The following is a 13,133-nucleotide window of genomic DNA, read 5'->3' as shown; positions in this document are numbered from 1 at the left end:
CGCTTTGTAAAGTTGCACATTGCTCAGATGCCCCTTTACTCCATGTCCTCCCCTCCTCCCCCTGGCATCAGCCAACAACCTCTCCAACAATATGATAATGGTGGGCGCTGGCAGCCTCCGTTCACCCAGACCTTTCCACACAGTGCAAAGACAAGCAGCTGCCTGACAGGCACAGACACAACAGACCAAGGCCTACGGGCAACAGACAGCTAGAAAGAGACCAGAGCCAGATTCTTGCCCTGATGTTTCCCAGTAGGGTGTGTGTGTGGGGTTTCTACTTGGACTTGATGACTTTCTTCTAGCCTACTAACACCCTAAATATGCCCTTCTCCTGGGGATGGGGCTATCCAAGAGGAAGAGGAGGTGGCTGAGCTGGCGCTCAGAGTTCCCCAGCTCCTGGGACCCCCCCACGCACCCCACTTTTCTAAGAAGCAGCTCCAGCCCCAGTCGACTGGAGGCAGATTTTTTTTTCCTTAGGGGTGGGAAGTGGGAAAAGCTAACCCTCCAAAGATTCCTTTCTGTTTCTGTGGTCTTCTCTCTTCTAATCATCCTGCCCCACCCTGCTACCCAGCTGAGCTGGCCAGCCAGGCCACCTCTTACTCAAATTCCTGAATTTCCTTGGAATTGGTTAGACCTCCTTTGTCTGTCTCCATCAGCTGGGCCCAGGAAACAATAGCTGCAGGAAAAACTCCTCTTCCTCAAGCATGGGGATTGGGACAGGCTGAGGAGTGAACGGGATAAACTGGGGTTCTCCAGACTTGTCTTGTGGCCCCACTCACAGCTTGCCCTCCTCAGTCTGTACCCATTTTGCCCTGTCTAGGAGGGGGCCTGGGGAGCAGTCCCACTGGGGAGGGTAGGAGCAGGGTAGGTGGGTTGGGGCCCTCGACGATAACCGACTGATGTAACTCAGGCAGTTTCTTGTTGCCGAGTTCAAAACTCAATCCCAACAACATGAAACTACCTAAGCCACAGATCAGCTGAGCGAGCAGGGCGGGAGATTCAGCTTTGCATCTATCGGGAGGAGAAGGGAAGGGGGTTGGGGAAGGAAGAAATTCAGCCCCGTCCCCCTTTCCGCCCCCAAAACCTCCCTAAGGACTAGAGGGTAGACTTTGGGTGGCTGGGTGGGTAAGGGGTCTGACTGCCTCATCAGCTTCTGGACTAAGCAAATCGCTCAGGGAGACTCTGGTGAAATGGGACCTCAAGCCGCCAAACCCCCGCCCCGCCCCCAGCACCGCAGTGGGGCGATCCCCCTGCCTCTGGCCCTGGCCCTGGGGGAAGCTGGAGTGTCCTTCCACTCTCGAGCTGGGTCCCCTGTCTTGCCCTTCTGGCTCTCCTGTGCTCTCCTCCTAGGTTTCCTCTGATCCTCTCCGTCTCTCAGCTGAACTCTGGCTTCCCTTCATCCGTGTGTGGCCGAACCACTCCAAAGCCTCTTCCAATCAGGCCACTTGCCTGGCAAAGCCCCACAGCCAGAGCGAGTGGGGACTGAGCGCCTGGCTAAGGCTCACATCTAAACCAGCAGAAAGCAGGAAAACCTAAGCTTCAAGCTCCAACCCTCGCCAGCCCATCCTCCTTCTGCCTCCCCCCAGCAGACGACCAGACTGAGCTACATCAAGACCCATGTGTCGAGCTCCAGGCGACCCGGAGTGACCGAGGAAAGAAAGAAGCCAAAAACCACCAATTTACCCCTTTAACCGCCGAACCCCAAGGCAATGGGTCAGGGAGGGGGAGCTTGTGGCCACTGCCCTCCGCTTCGAGCCGCCACAGGGCAAGCCTGGGCTCCCAGCAAGCAAAGATGTCCAGAACACCTTCCACCCTGCTCTGCCCAACGCGCGCTGGGCACCTGGGGACGCCGCTAGTCCCCACTCTGCCGCCAAGAGAAGAACAAGAAACCGCTTCTCTTACCTTGTCGCTGCCTCCTCCTCCTGCCACTGCCCGCGCTTCTGCTGCTGCTGTCGAGAAGGGGGGGGCTCAGCTCCTCATCCCCCTCCGGTGGTTAAGTTTATTCCTCTCCTTGGATAGGTGGGGGGCTCCTGGGGTTCCCCCCAGCAGCGGTGGGGTGCGCCTGGCCCAGCACCCCAGGCAATGGGATCCGTCTGCTCCTCAAGATCGCAGTTTGCTTCTGCCTCTTTCCCTCCTCCAGTCACCTTTAAATGCATCTTTTACTGCAGCACCACATTATATTTGCAGATCATAAAATCCACCTCTCGCGCGCACCAAGACCGTCCTGACATTACTGTTTTATGACCTTGACTTATTGTGGTCACCTGGATAATATTTAAATCAACGTTATGGTCTCTCACTTACATTAAACCCGCCAAGAGACGTTCTAGAAAGGCTCTAGGAGATGAGTCGAACACAAAACACACACATCCACACACTCAGCCTCTTTGGGGGGAGGGTGTCGCTAAAAAAAACCAAAAAAACACTAAAAAACAAAAAAACCACCCATTTGAGGATTACGATTCTGGAAATTTATTAGGATTTTTTTTTCTCCATTAAGGAAGCTACATGCAAAAGATACAACATACAGAATATCTTTAAATAACACAACTCCCAGACAGGGACAGGGTAATATTTGGGGGAGGGGCATTCTGTCTTTGCTTCTCTATGTTCTATTTTTAATTTAAAAATTCTTTTTTGTTCCTCTGAATGGAATTTCTGAGATGGCAGTGGATGGAGGATGGAGGGGTGCTGGGAGGATGGGAGAAGAGCAGAAGGCAGTACATATACGAGACTTCAAGCAGATTCTCAGAGCGACTGGGAGGTAAAGACACAGAGAGGGTTTGGCAGAGGCGCTGGACGCTACGACAAACACACAAACACTAGCTGAACTTTCCAAAACGTCTATTATTCTAAGGAGGAAATGCAGCAAGGAAGAAGCGATTCTGATTCTGTCTGTGCTCTGCGAGATTACAGACCTTCTCTGGTTGATTTTTTTCCCCTTATAATCGGGTGGATTCGACCTTAACTTTGCCTGGAGAACAGGATGCTATGTGTGAGTGCGTGCGTGAGTGAGGGGTTGACACACACACCAGCCACACTCCCACCCTCATCTATGTGGGCACACCACACCCCACACCCCAGCACCCCATTTCTCATGCTTTAGGTGGACGCATCTTCGGAGCACGAACCATAGGTCCCTTGGAAGGAGAGTCTGAGGTCTTTGCCTTTTTTGCAGGCGTGTTGCATTTATACTCAGGGAGGAAAAAAAAAATATACCACCAGGCACAAAGGGAGGAGGGGCGGGGAAAGGAAGGTGGGGGGGAGAGAAAGGAGGGGGAGGGGAGGCCCCCCGAGCTCAGGTGAAATTAAAATTGGAGGTCAGTTCCCGGATCCGATTCTCTCGGTTCATTTTCTTGAGTTTCATTCTGCGATTTTGAAACCAGATTTTGACTTGTCTGTCTGTAAGGTTAATGGTCTTGCTAATCTCCAGGCGGCGCTCTCGCGTCAAATACATATTGAACAGAAATTCTTTCTCCAATTCCAGCGTCTGGTGTTTAGTATAGGGGCACCTCTTCTTCCTTCCGCTCTTTGCTGTCAGCCAATTTCCTGTGGTGTTTTCTGCCTTTATCTCCTCTGTTAAAAATAACATTATTTACATAAGTATCCCTCGAAGAGGCAAACCCAGGCAGCACTGCAGCCTTAGCCAGCTTGCTGTGGGGGCGGCTGAGGGAGCCCAGGAGAGCTGCTCTCGCCCCACAGGCCTGGCTGGTGGGGTCCTCTTGGGTTCAGGGCTTTTAGAATTTCTCTGGGGTCTAAACTTACAGGGAAGAAAGACAGAAGGTACTTGCCTCCAACGTGTCTATTAAATTTAAACCACCCCAGTCCACCTTGACTTAGCAGGTTCTGAGTACTCCGGCTCTCCCTCAGCTTGTTGACCCTGGTGGGCTCTCTAAGCCCCACCAGACCCTCCCTCCTCTCTGCTCCCTTCCAGCTCTGGGGAAAAAAAAAACCCAACCAGAAGGAAAGGTGTTTTCCAGGCCTCAGACTGGGTAACAGAGGCCACCCCGCTGCTGCCCCAAGCAATTCCCAGAGAGCTTTGGCCCCTTTCAACTCAGTGCAGGGAGGCTGCCCCAGTCTCCGCAGCCAGAGGCCACTGCAGCCGTCTCTGCACCCAGAGTCAGACCCCCAGCGCTGACTCCCACCCCAAGTGCCACAGAGCGACTCTGCCCCCACTGGATCTTCCATCGCCAGCTTTTCCTCTCCTGGCTGTTTTCCCCAGGAGTACCTGAGGCAGGGAGCTTGTGCAGGCAGCAGAGGTCAGGGGCAACAGCTCTGGGGCATGCTGAGGGGTCCTCAGACAACTGCCCTGGCCAGAGACCTAAGGTCAAGGGAGAGAGATCCTGAGGAAATGCAGCCTCCTGGAAATCTCCTGCCTCGTCTATGCAGATATGCATGCGTGCATGTACATGCGCATTTCTGCAGCGACACACATTCCTCCCCATATGCACACACACAGGGATATGCACATGTGTGTCTATTTATATAAGGAGATACTGTAAATATACTGTGTATTTCCCTTTCCCTCATGGATAGCTTCTCCCCCTGGCACACATTCTCCCTGAAATGAACCTCAAGCAGCAGAAGGGACCTTGGCTATCTTTTCCAGGGAGAAAACCCAGTCCAGAGACCCGAGAGGGACACCCAGCAAAGGACTCTGCTGATGGCTCTGTGCTTTATCCCCCTCTATGCCTAATGAAACTGCCAGGTTCCTTGATCTTATCTTGATGGGGAGTGGGGTGGGGGCTCTAGGGGAACCAGGAGGCACTAGAAAAATGCAAACTTGAGGCTCTAGTTTAAAACACTTGAATGTCCTTAATTTTGCTCCCACCTCTGCACCTGCAGCCTCCTGCCAAATTGTTCAAAGGCTCTCCACATCTAACTCTGTGCCATTGATTTTTTAAAATTGGGGTTTAGGGGAAGGGGAGAAATTACAAGTGGGGAAGTCTGGCCCAAAGCCGGCTTGCCTCTGGCCTGGTGGAGGTACCAAAATGGGGGGATGGAGGCAAGAAGGGCACAGGCAGAAGGCAGAGAGGGATTAGCTGGGGCTGGAGGGTTTAGATGGTGTGGGGATGGCAGGAGAGAAAGGAGAATCTATCGGGCATGGGGGCAATTTGAGCTAGGAGGTGGGCTTGTTAACCTTGACTTTGCTTTTGGTAGGGCCAGGCTGCAGCTTTTCCTACCTTAACTCTGCACCCCAACCAAGCCCACGGTGTGGGGAGATGGTATAAAATTAAACTTCTGTGCTGCACACGTGCCACCACCAAGGCTTGGTGGGTGTGTGTGCGTCTCCCCCTCACCTTCAGGAACACACCCATGCCCATCTTTCGGCCAGGGTCTCCGTGGGCTGATTTGCCAAGGCCTACCTTTGATTTGCAGAGGAGACCCAAGAGGGCGAGGCTCTGTCCTCACCCTCCGAAAGAGTGTGTGCATATATGAGAGGGCATTCGTGAGCGTGTGTGAGTGTGACACAGGTCGTCGCCAGGCATGCGTGTGCACCGCATCCATATACAAAGCACCACAAGACCCAGGCCACCCTCAGTCTGCTCAGTTCTCACTATTTCATCTGCCTCTGCACCCAAAGAGCCCTTCTTACACACAGCCTCCAGGAGCCAGTGCCGTGGGGAGCAGGTGATCCGCCCCCACCTCGTCTGCCAGTTGGGCCCTTTCTGATGCTTTTTGCTCCAACTTTTCATGGAAAACCCCCTCAGCCTCCCTCCACTGCTCCCGTTTCCTTTACATTTTCTCCAGGTGTCAGAGAAGGGTCCTGAAGGCCCCCAGCTCCTTCAGCAGAAATGAATCTTGAACTCTGAGCTTGAACTCTGCCTAGGCTTTCCCTCGCCAACCAAAATCACAATGAAATCCAACTAAAGCCACACTCCCTTGCAGGAGAAAACCGCTTACCATGCACACAGAAATTTCCCAACCACTCATTTGTAGGCTGCTTTTGGAAACCAATGGGAAAACTACATTTTTATAAATGCAACTAGAAAAAAAGGCAAAGAAAAAAATTTTCAAAGGGAAGACAAAAAACTTAACAACATTCCAAATGCCCTGTTCCAACGCCATAGGCGGCCTAGGCGTCTGGGGGAGGGAGGGACGCAGCGGGCAGCCCTTCACCTCCACCTCTTCCGGCCCCAGCTCTGCTGCCCGAGGCCCCCGGCCGAGCCAAAAACCGCAGGAGCCCAAACCACACGCAGGAATCAGACCCACAAACAACAACTCGCGCTTCGCAGGAAACATTTTCAACTGAGAAAACGCAGTAAAGCAAAATCCCCTTTCTCCCAAGCTTCCCTTAGCCCCTGGCCCAAGATCGCCATTTTAAGCTTTTTTGCAAGCTTCTGACCTGAGGTGGGGTGGACATCAGCCCCCCAGGACAACAACGTAGAGCAAGCAAACCAAAGGCAGCACACACCCAGGCGCGGCCACCCGCCCTGGGCAGCACTAGGCGCCCGCAGGCTGCCCGCGGTGTGCACCACCCCGGTCTCGGCGCCCAGCGCCGCTGCCGGCCTTGCACCTCCACTTCGCCGCTTACCTTCCCTAGCTAAGTGACGCGCCACCAGCCTGGCGCTCAGCAGACACGAGTCGCAAGCTGGGGTCGCATTCCCAAGACAGTCCAGGGCCTCCTCGGCCCAACCCTCTCCCTGCCCTCGCCCGGGGCCACGAAGACCCAGTGCCCGAGCGTCCCAGCCGGACCACGGCCCGGGCGGCCTTACCTTTTGCTTCGTTATCGGAGGTGTCTGGGCTGGAGTCGGCGGTTTTGGCCCGATCCTTTTCGCTCTCCAAAGGGCTGCCTTTTGGGCCTGCCAGGTTCTGCTCGGTCTTGATCTCATTGGGACTGGGGGTCTGGCTGTCGGACTTGGGGGTCTCAGGGAAACTCACTTTACCCCCGAGCTGGGGAGACTCCAGATGTTCGGCGCGCGGGTTGAGACTGGCCCGCTGCTCGAAAGGGGCTTCGAAGTCGTTGGCCCCGGCACAGTGGGGCGGCTTGTCCAGCGCGGAGTAGCTCGGGCTGGCGCGATAGAAGCTGGGCACGGGCACCTCGTGCTCCCCGAGGCAGGACTCCTGCAGAGGGTGGGAGTAGAGAGCTGCCTCGGGGCCACTTTTCGCCCGCTTCTCTGCGCTGTACATGCAGCAGACATTCTCCTCCTTGACACTAGGTGGGTAGGAGCAGGAGGACAGCGGCCTGCCAACAGGTTGTTCCAGGCGGTAGGCGGCTTTGGGGTCGCCCCAGGAGTCCAGCTGCGAGAGGTAGGACGGGTAGGTGTTGAGGGCGAGGTTGGGGCTACTTCCCTCGTCCCTCTTGGAGAGCGAGGGCGCGAGCCCGCAGCCCCTCATCACCCCGCAGTTGAAGTCACTCCCAGATTGCATATACATGCCTGCGCTCCGGCTATAGCGCTCTCCTCCGCCCGGCGCAGCCAAGGGCTCCGCGTACGAGTTCGGAGTTACATTGCGAGGGCATGTCATTTTCAGAGAGAGGGGTTTTTAAGGAGCAATACTACAGCGGAGGAGCTGACATCTTTTTTTTTTTCCCCATCCGGGAGGGGGGGCGGTTGAAGGGGCGGGAGGGAAAAGAAGCGGAGGGGGGGAAATATCAGCTCCATAATTATCCGCGCATTCGGGCCTCACCATGTGACGGCTAGACCAATGGGATTTGAAAATGGCCTTGATGATTCAGACGGCCGTGACGTCAGCGGGGTCAAGTTGTCGGCAGGCGGAGTGCGGAGCGTGGAGTAACAGCGCCACCTAGCAGCCGCCTCGGGGTAGGGGCGCCGGAGCCCTTCCCCGCGAACAAAGGAAGGGCCCCCGGGGCGACGGGGGCAGGAGGGAGGTAGAGGGGGGTGCGGGGGTTCTAGGGAGAATGGGGTTTGCTTACCCGGGAACCAGCCTGTAACTCCTGGGGAGAGGGGGGCGGGAGAAGGTGGGGGGAAATGCGGGAGAGAGTGAGGGAGCGAGGCAACTCGGGGCTCAAAACAGTCAAATTCAAATTAAAAGGTCAAGACACGATTCAGGTACTTCTTCCCCGCTCCTCACCGCCTCTTTTCCTCGCCTTGGCCCCCGCCCCCACTTCTTCCCTTGGGATGGGAGTGGGGTGAGGTTTGGGGGAGGGCTCCTGTGGGCAGAAAAAGGGAGAGAAAAAGTTAAGGACTCCCGAACAGAACTAAAGTTTCTCCTCTCCTGCGTCCTCCTTCGTCGGGCTCCTGCCTTGGGGCTGGGAGTTCAGCTCGGGACCGCCTGTCACGGAAGTTGGTTGAGTCGCCAGTTCCCTGCGGGGATTGACGGGGAGTCTCCTGTGTCCGGGGCAGGCCAGGGAGGGGTCAAGACGGCTTTAGGGCTGAGTGGTCGAGGGAGGTTCCGAAGGGGTTTAGGGGTCGCGGGAGGCAGAAGCCGGCAACCCAAAGCGCCGGCTCCCCGACCAGCGAGTGCGGCCTGGGCCTGGCTGGGTGGGCGGCTCCGGGGTTATCAACTCAGGGGCTGGAAGGCTTTGGCCTTGGAGCCGGTTCGGCTGCTTTGCTTCGAGCCCTGGCGGCCCTCGCTTTCCAGTTGACCTTGCCCCCCATGAAAACAGGGAATAGTCCCAGAGAGAGGGAACCCTCGGGGCCGCCTTGAGCGGCTAGGGGGGAGTCACGTTTCAACCGGGAAACCGGGACAACAGAGGCGACGGAAACCCGACCTAGAGAAGTGTCCTTTACGGAGCCAAGGAGCTGGGGGCATTTTTGAATGGAGCGGAACCAGACTATTTTTGTGGTGGTTTTTTAAAATTTTTTTTTATTTTTTGTAATAAGGGGAAGCAAGAAATAAGAGACAAGGTATGTTTAAAATAGTTCTTTCCGTTTCTTCATCGCCTTTCTCCCAAAGCGAACTAAACTCTCTACCCCTTCCTCAGGAAACGGAATCTGGAGAATATTTTGTTTTTCCGGTGGCCCCACATTTCCCCCGGTGCCGAGCCTCGGGTTTCCCTTTTCCAAAGGACTGGAGCCGGGCCGGGAAAGGGACCTGAGCCCCGGGCGCCCTGGCGTGGAGTGAGGAGACTGGATCGCTTCTAGGGAGGCCCAAGCCGGCGGCTGCTAGAAGACGACTTCGGAAAGAAATCTGCCGATTTCTTGCATCCAGAGGGAGAGAGAGAAAGCTCAGGGGTTCCTGAACCCCAGGAAAAACTGGAAGAAAATGTTTGTAATGTGTGACTTGCTGGCCCGGCCAGCCAAGGGAGATTTGAAACGCTTTCGTGTTTTCATTTGCAGGGGTCGCAGTGGGCTCGGCACAGGGGGTTGGCCCGGGCAAGGTTAGCCTGTTTAGGCCCCAGATGAGACTTGGCCGGCCGGGGCGGCAGTCAATCCAGGGAGCCATTTGTCCCACCGCCCACCCCTCGGGAAACGGAGACTTTATGGCCACTCTGTTTGTATTATCTGCATAAGTCTTTCCCCACCAGTTTGATCGAAACTGTTCGCTTTTACGAGGACCCAACGAAAATTCCCCGTCATATTTATCAGCCGAGGATAAAAATTTAGTATGGGAACTGATATTTCCTCATTTATGGGGCGATGAAATTAAAGACCAAAGCAATTGAGAATTATATGGCTTTGGGGGGGTTCCCTCCCCCTCTTTCACATCTCCTTTATTTTCCTGCCTGGTGTGCCTGTCCCTGGAGTTTGACGTCCCAGTCCCTTGCCCTTGCTCCCCATTTTGGGGTCTGCTGGGCCCTGTCCCCCACACCCAGGGGCCGCTTGACCACCTCAGCTTTTCCTGGTCTTTCTCTCAGTGTTGGAAGCTGAGGGCCGGGACATCGTTCCCTGAGTCTCTCTGCCCAGGCCAGGCTGGTATCCGCTGGGATTGTGGAAGGTTTCCAAGAGCCTTGATGGGGAAGGGTCTGAGCCTAGCCTGGGAGGGGGCGAGGGAGGCGGCAGAGTGAGGGAGACGAACTCCAGATAACCTCTTAAAAACATCAAGCCCCACGGCTTAACCTGGGGAACCAGCTGGAGGGAAGCAGACTCACTGGGCCTCTCGACCTGTCTCCCAGACCAACCTGACCCGGTCCCAAACCCACTCCTTACCTCAGCCCCGGGTGGGGACAGAGTCGCTTTCAGAATCTTTGGTATTATTCATGGAAATAATCCCCCCCGGCGAGAAGGAACTTCCCGCCTCCACTCCCACCTCCTCACAAGAACGAATAGTGTTTAAAGTTGAAATAATTAGAAGTATGATGAACACGGCCCATTAATGAAAAAAGAAATCAAATTCATCAGCCTAAGTGGGACCCCCGGTGGGACAAATGTTTGCCTTTAATTACGCAGGATAAACGCAAACCCAGAGCTGTTAAACAAGTACCCGAAGCCGCAGATTTGAATGACTTGTTGGGTTTTTGCAGACTTGGGTTTCTGCCCCAATGGAGGCGAAAAGAAGGAAGATGCAAGGGTGAGAACGGGGAGAGGGGAGCGATTGTGTGGGTCCGGGTGTGGGTCCTAGCCCTGCCCCCTTGGGCTCCGTCTTTCCCGAGGCCACGAGCAAAGGCCGTTTCAGTCCTATTGTCCGGGCCTGGCGTTCAAAGGCACTCAGGCTGCCACGGCCACCCCGCCTGCCACCGCTGCCAGGCGCCCATCAGCCCAGCCCCACGGGGCCTAGAGCCTCAGGCCTGCACCCCTAGGGAACTTGATTGGGGTCCAGGAGAAGTCTGTGTTGCTAAAATCACTGTTAAGCCATTTACCCAACTTTCCGGGAAAGTGCCGCGTCTATGCTTGACTCCGGATTGCCCTCTTCTTGCCTCAACTTGGGGATGCGAAAATTCAGGGGCTTCAGGTCACAGTGGGGGGGCTCGGGCTGCACCTATATTTTGACAACCCCCCACCCCGAGAGCCCTGACCCCTTGCGCCCTTCTTCTGGTACCCAGACCCTGGAAAGGGCACCAGGGATGAGAGCTGGGCCTCCTGCCGCCAGTGGGACTGTGACCGAGGGAGAGGTGGAGGGTGCTCCTCACAGGTTCCAGTGTGGTTGGTGGGTTCCGGAGGACAGGCTGAGGGCTGGGGCACTAGGGGTCCCTACGTGGAAACAGAAGAAGGAAAAGGTAGTGCTCAACGGACAGAAAGGAACCTCGGCTGCTTTGCCTGCTCTAGCCTTCAAAACGCCCCAGAGGCACCCTGATTCCTCCAAAGAAAATTAGCGGAGTTTCCTCACCAGGTTAAGGAAGTCATCTAGGAAATTCCAAAGGTGAAGTGAAACAAAAATAAAATGTGTCTCCATTTAGGATCAAATAATAAAATAATTATACAGTGTGTGTGTGTTGAAATCTCTTCAAGTGAAATGAAAAACAAAATCACACTAGTGGTGAAAACTGCAGAGTTTTTTTTCCTCATGTTTTGGAGGCCCAAATAAATCAATCTCTTCTCAAAACTTAAGGAAAGATTTGCTTTCTTCCTTAACACCGGGCTCTGCCCCGGCTGAACTGGGAGCAGAGAAATCTCAGGCAAAAGATAGAATGCTTAGAAGCTCCCCAGACCCCCCACCCCACCCCGCAAACAGATTTTCAAATAGGTACAAGAGGCAAGTGGGAGACCGAAGACGCTTGGAGGGGCCTCTGATCCACCCCGATCTCCTCGCCACGCCGGCAGCCCAGCCATCAGAGACGCTCTCACATCTGGACATTGTACATGTTTGCACCCAGATGCTATGGAGGTTACCGCCTAGACACATGTCTGACTAGGCACTTAATTGTATGTACAGGGCCACAAATAGTCACTTTTACCGAAAAATGTACTCCCTGAGATTCCCGCATCCTGAAGTCTGATAGCCAGCACAACTGCTTTCTTGCCCCGCTGAAGCCAGCTAGTTATTTAACTTTGCCTCCTGAATTGAAACCAGACAGCAAACACATCCAAGAGAAGCTTTAGGAGGAGGACGGATGGGAGGATGTCTGGGAAGGGGGCAGACTCGCTCCCCACTTTATGGTGTGCTCCCAAGTTACCCAGTAGGTCAGGTTTCCAGCCGGAGTCAGGTCTGCGGTCGGCCCGGCTTACTCCAGAGAGAATCTCGCTCCTCCCTTACCGGCTAAATTCCTTTTTGAAGATCTTTGTTTTCCATCTTCCTCCCCACCCTTTCCTTTCTTTCCCCATCTTCTTCCTTTCTCGTTATTTGCTTCTTTCTCTTTTTCTCTGGAACCCATTTGTTTCCTTCTCTTTTTCGGATTCTTTCTCTTTTTAAAATTAATTGTCTTCCTTATTTCTCTCTTCCTCCTTTATTATACAATTTATTCTTTACTCTTCTTTCCTCCTCAATGCTTTCCTTTCCTTTGACTTTCTCCCTCAGCTCTTACTTTTCTCTGTTGTGCCAGGCGCCCCGAGAGGGGGAGAACACCAGACTCTGTAGCATCCCTCCCCAGCCCCGCTGCTCAAGCTTGGAGTTGACCTTCCCCCGCCTCCAGCCTTAACTCGGCTCCTCACAAGGCGAAGTGTAGGGCTGTCAGCGGCTGGTAGCCAGGCCTCAGCAGTCGCCATTAGAAGGAAAAGCAGGGGCTGGGGCACGTCCTGACCAACTCCGAAGGCTCCCTGAAGTGCCCAGCTCCAGGGCTTAGGTATCCTCAAGTCCATCACCCCAAAGGAGCCTCATCCGCCAGGCCTGTCTTTGGAGAAGTTGCTCCGTCTTTGTCGTGACTTCCAGAGCTGAACATTAAAATATTAGCCCTTGTTTCTGTCAACTTGATGTTCCGAGGCTGGAGTTAGGGGAAATGGAGGAGTGGGGTTCCGTCAGTCCCAGGTGGGGGGCAGATCCAAGGAGTCACGAGCAGGCTTAGCAGCCCAAGGCCACGTCTCTACACAGGCACCTTTGTTCTGCACGCTCCCGGGCTGCAGCCCACTGGCTTTCCTCTTCTCTCGGTCCTACAGTCGCTGCAAGCTCTGGACAGGCAGTTCTTGTCGTTTTGAATTCTGTCTTTCATCAAACCCTTTGTGGACTTTGCAGGAGGCAGGGATGCGGGTGTATGTGTGCAGAGACTCTGCCAACTTGGAGGTCTGAGTCAAGGTTATGGGTCTCCACTTTGTGCAGTGTGTTGAGGGTGCGCAGGGTTTGTGTGTGTGTGTGTGTGTGTGTGTGTGTGTGTGTGTGAGAGAGAGAGAGAGAGAGAGAGAGAGAGAGAGAGAGAGAGA

At 54.7% G+C, this 13,133-nt stretch overlaps 1 protein-coding gene across 2 annotated transcripts; it reads right to left on the bottom strand.

Annotated features, from left to right (window-relative positions):
• Nucleotides 1-2,448: 2,448 nt before the first annotated feature.
• On the bottom strand, nucleotides 2,449-7,581 carry HOXC10 (homeobox C10). 2 transcript variants are annotated; one of them, XM_043447268.1, is made up of 3 exons: nucleotides 6,717-7,573; nucleotides 4,229-4,321; nucleotides 2,449-3,576 (listed from the first exon to the last, which is right to left on the bottom strand). In XM_043447268.1, exons 1-3 carry the CDS (start codon nucleotides 7,465-7,467, stop codon nucleotides 3,299-3,301), a joined length of 1,122 nt encoding a protein of 373 aa, XP_043303203.1. In that variant the 5' UTR covers nucleotides 7,468-7,573; the 3' UTR covers nucleotides 2,449-3,298. The 2 variants fall into 2 exon arrangements, with proteins under 2 accessions (XP_043303203.1, XP_043303204.1); XM_043447269.1 differs by lacking the exon at nucleotides 4,229-4,321 and having other exon boundaries at nucleotides 6,717-7,581.
• Between the last annotated feature and the right edge of the window lie 5,552 nt (nucleotides 7,582-13,133).

This window comes from Cervus canadensis, chromosome 25, assembly GCF_019320065.1.
Source record: "Cervus canadensis isolate Bull #8, Minnesota chromosome 25, ASM1932006v1, whole genome shotgun sequence".
Taxonomy (NCBI): domain Eukaryota; kingdom Metazoa; phylum Chordata; class Mammalia; order Artiodactyla; family Cervidae; genus Cervus; species Cervus canadensis.
Note: the sequence above shows the minus strand (reverse complement) of the source record. Positions and strands in the feature narration are given on the sequence as shown.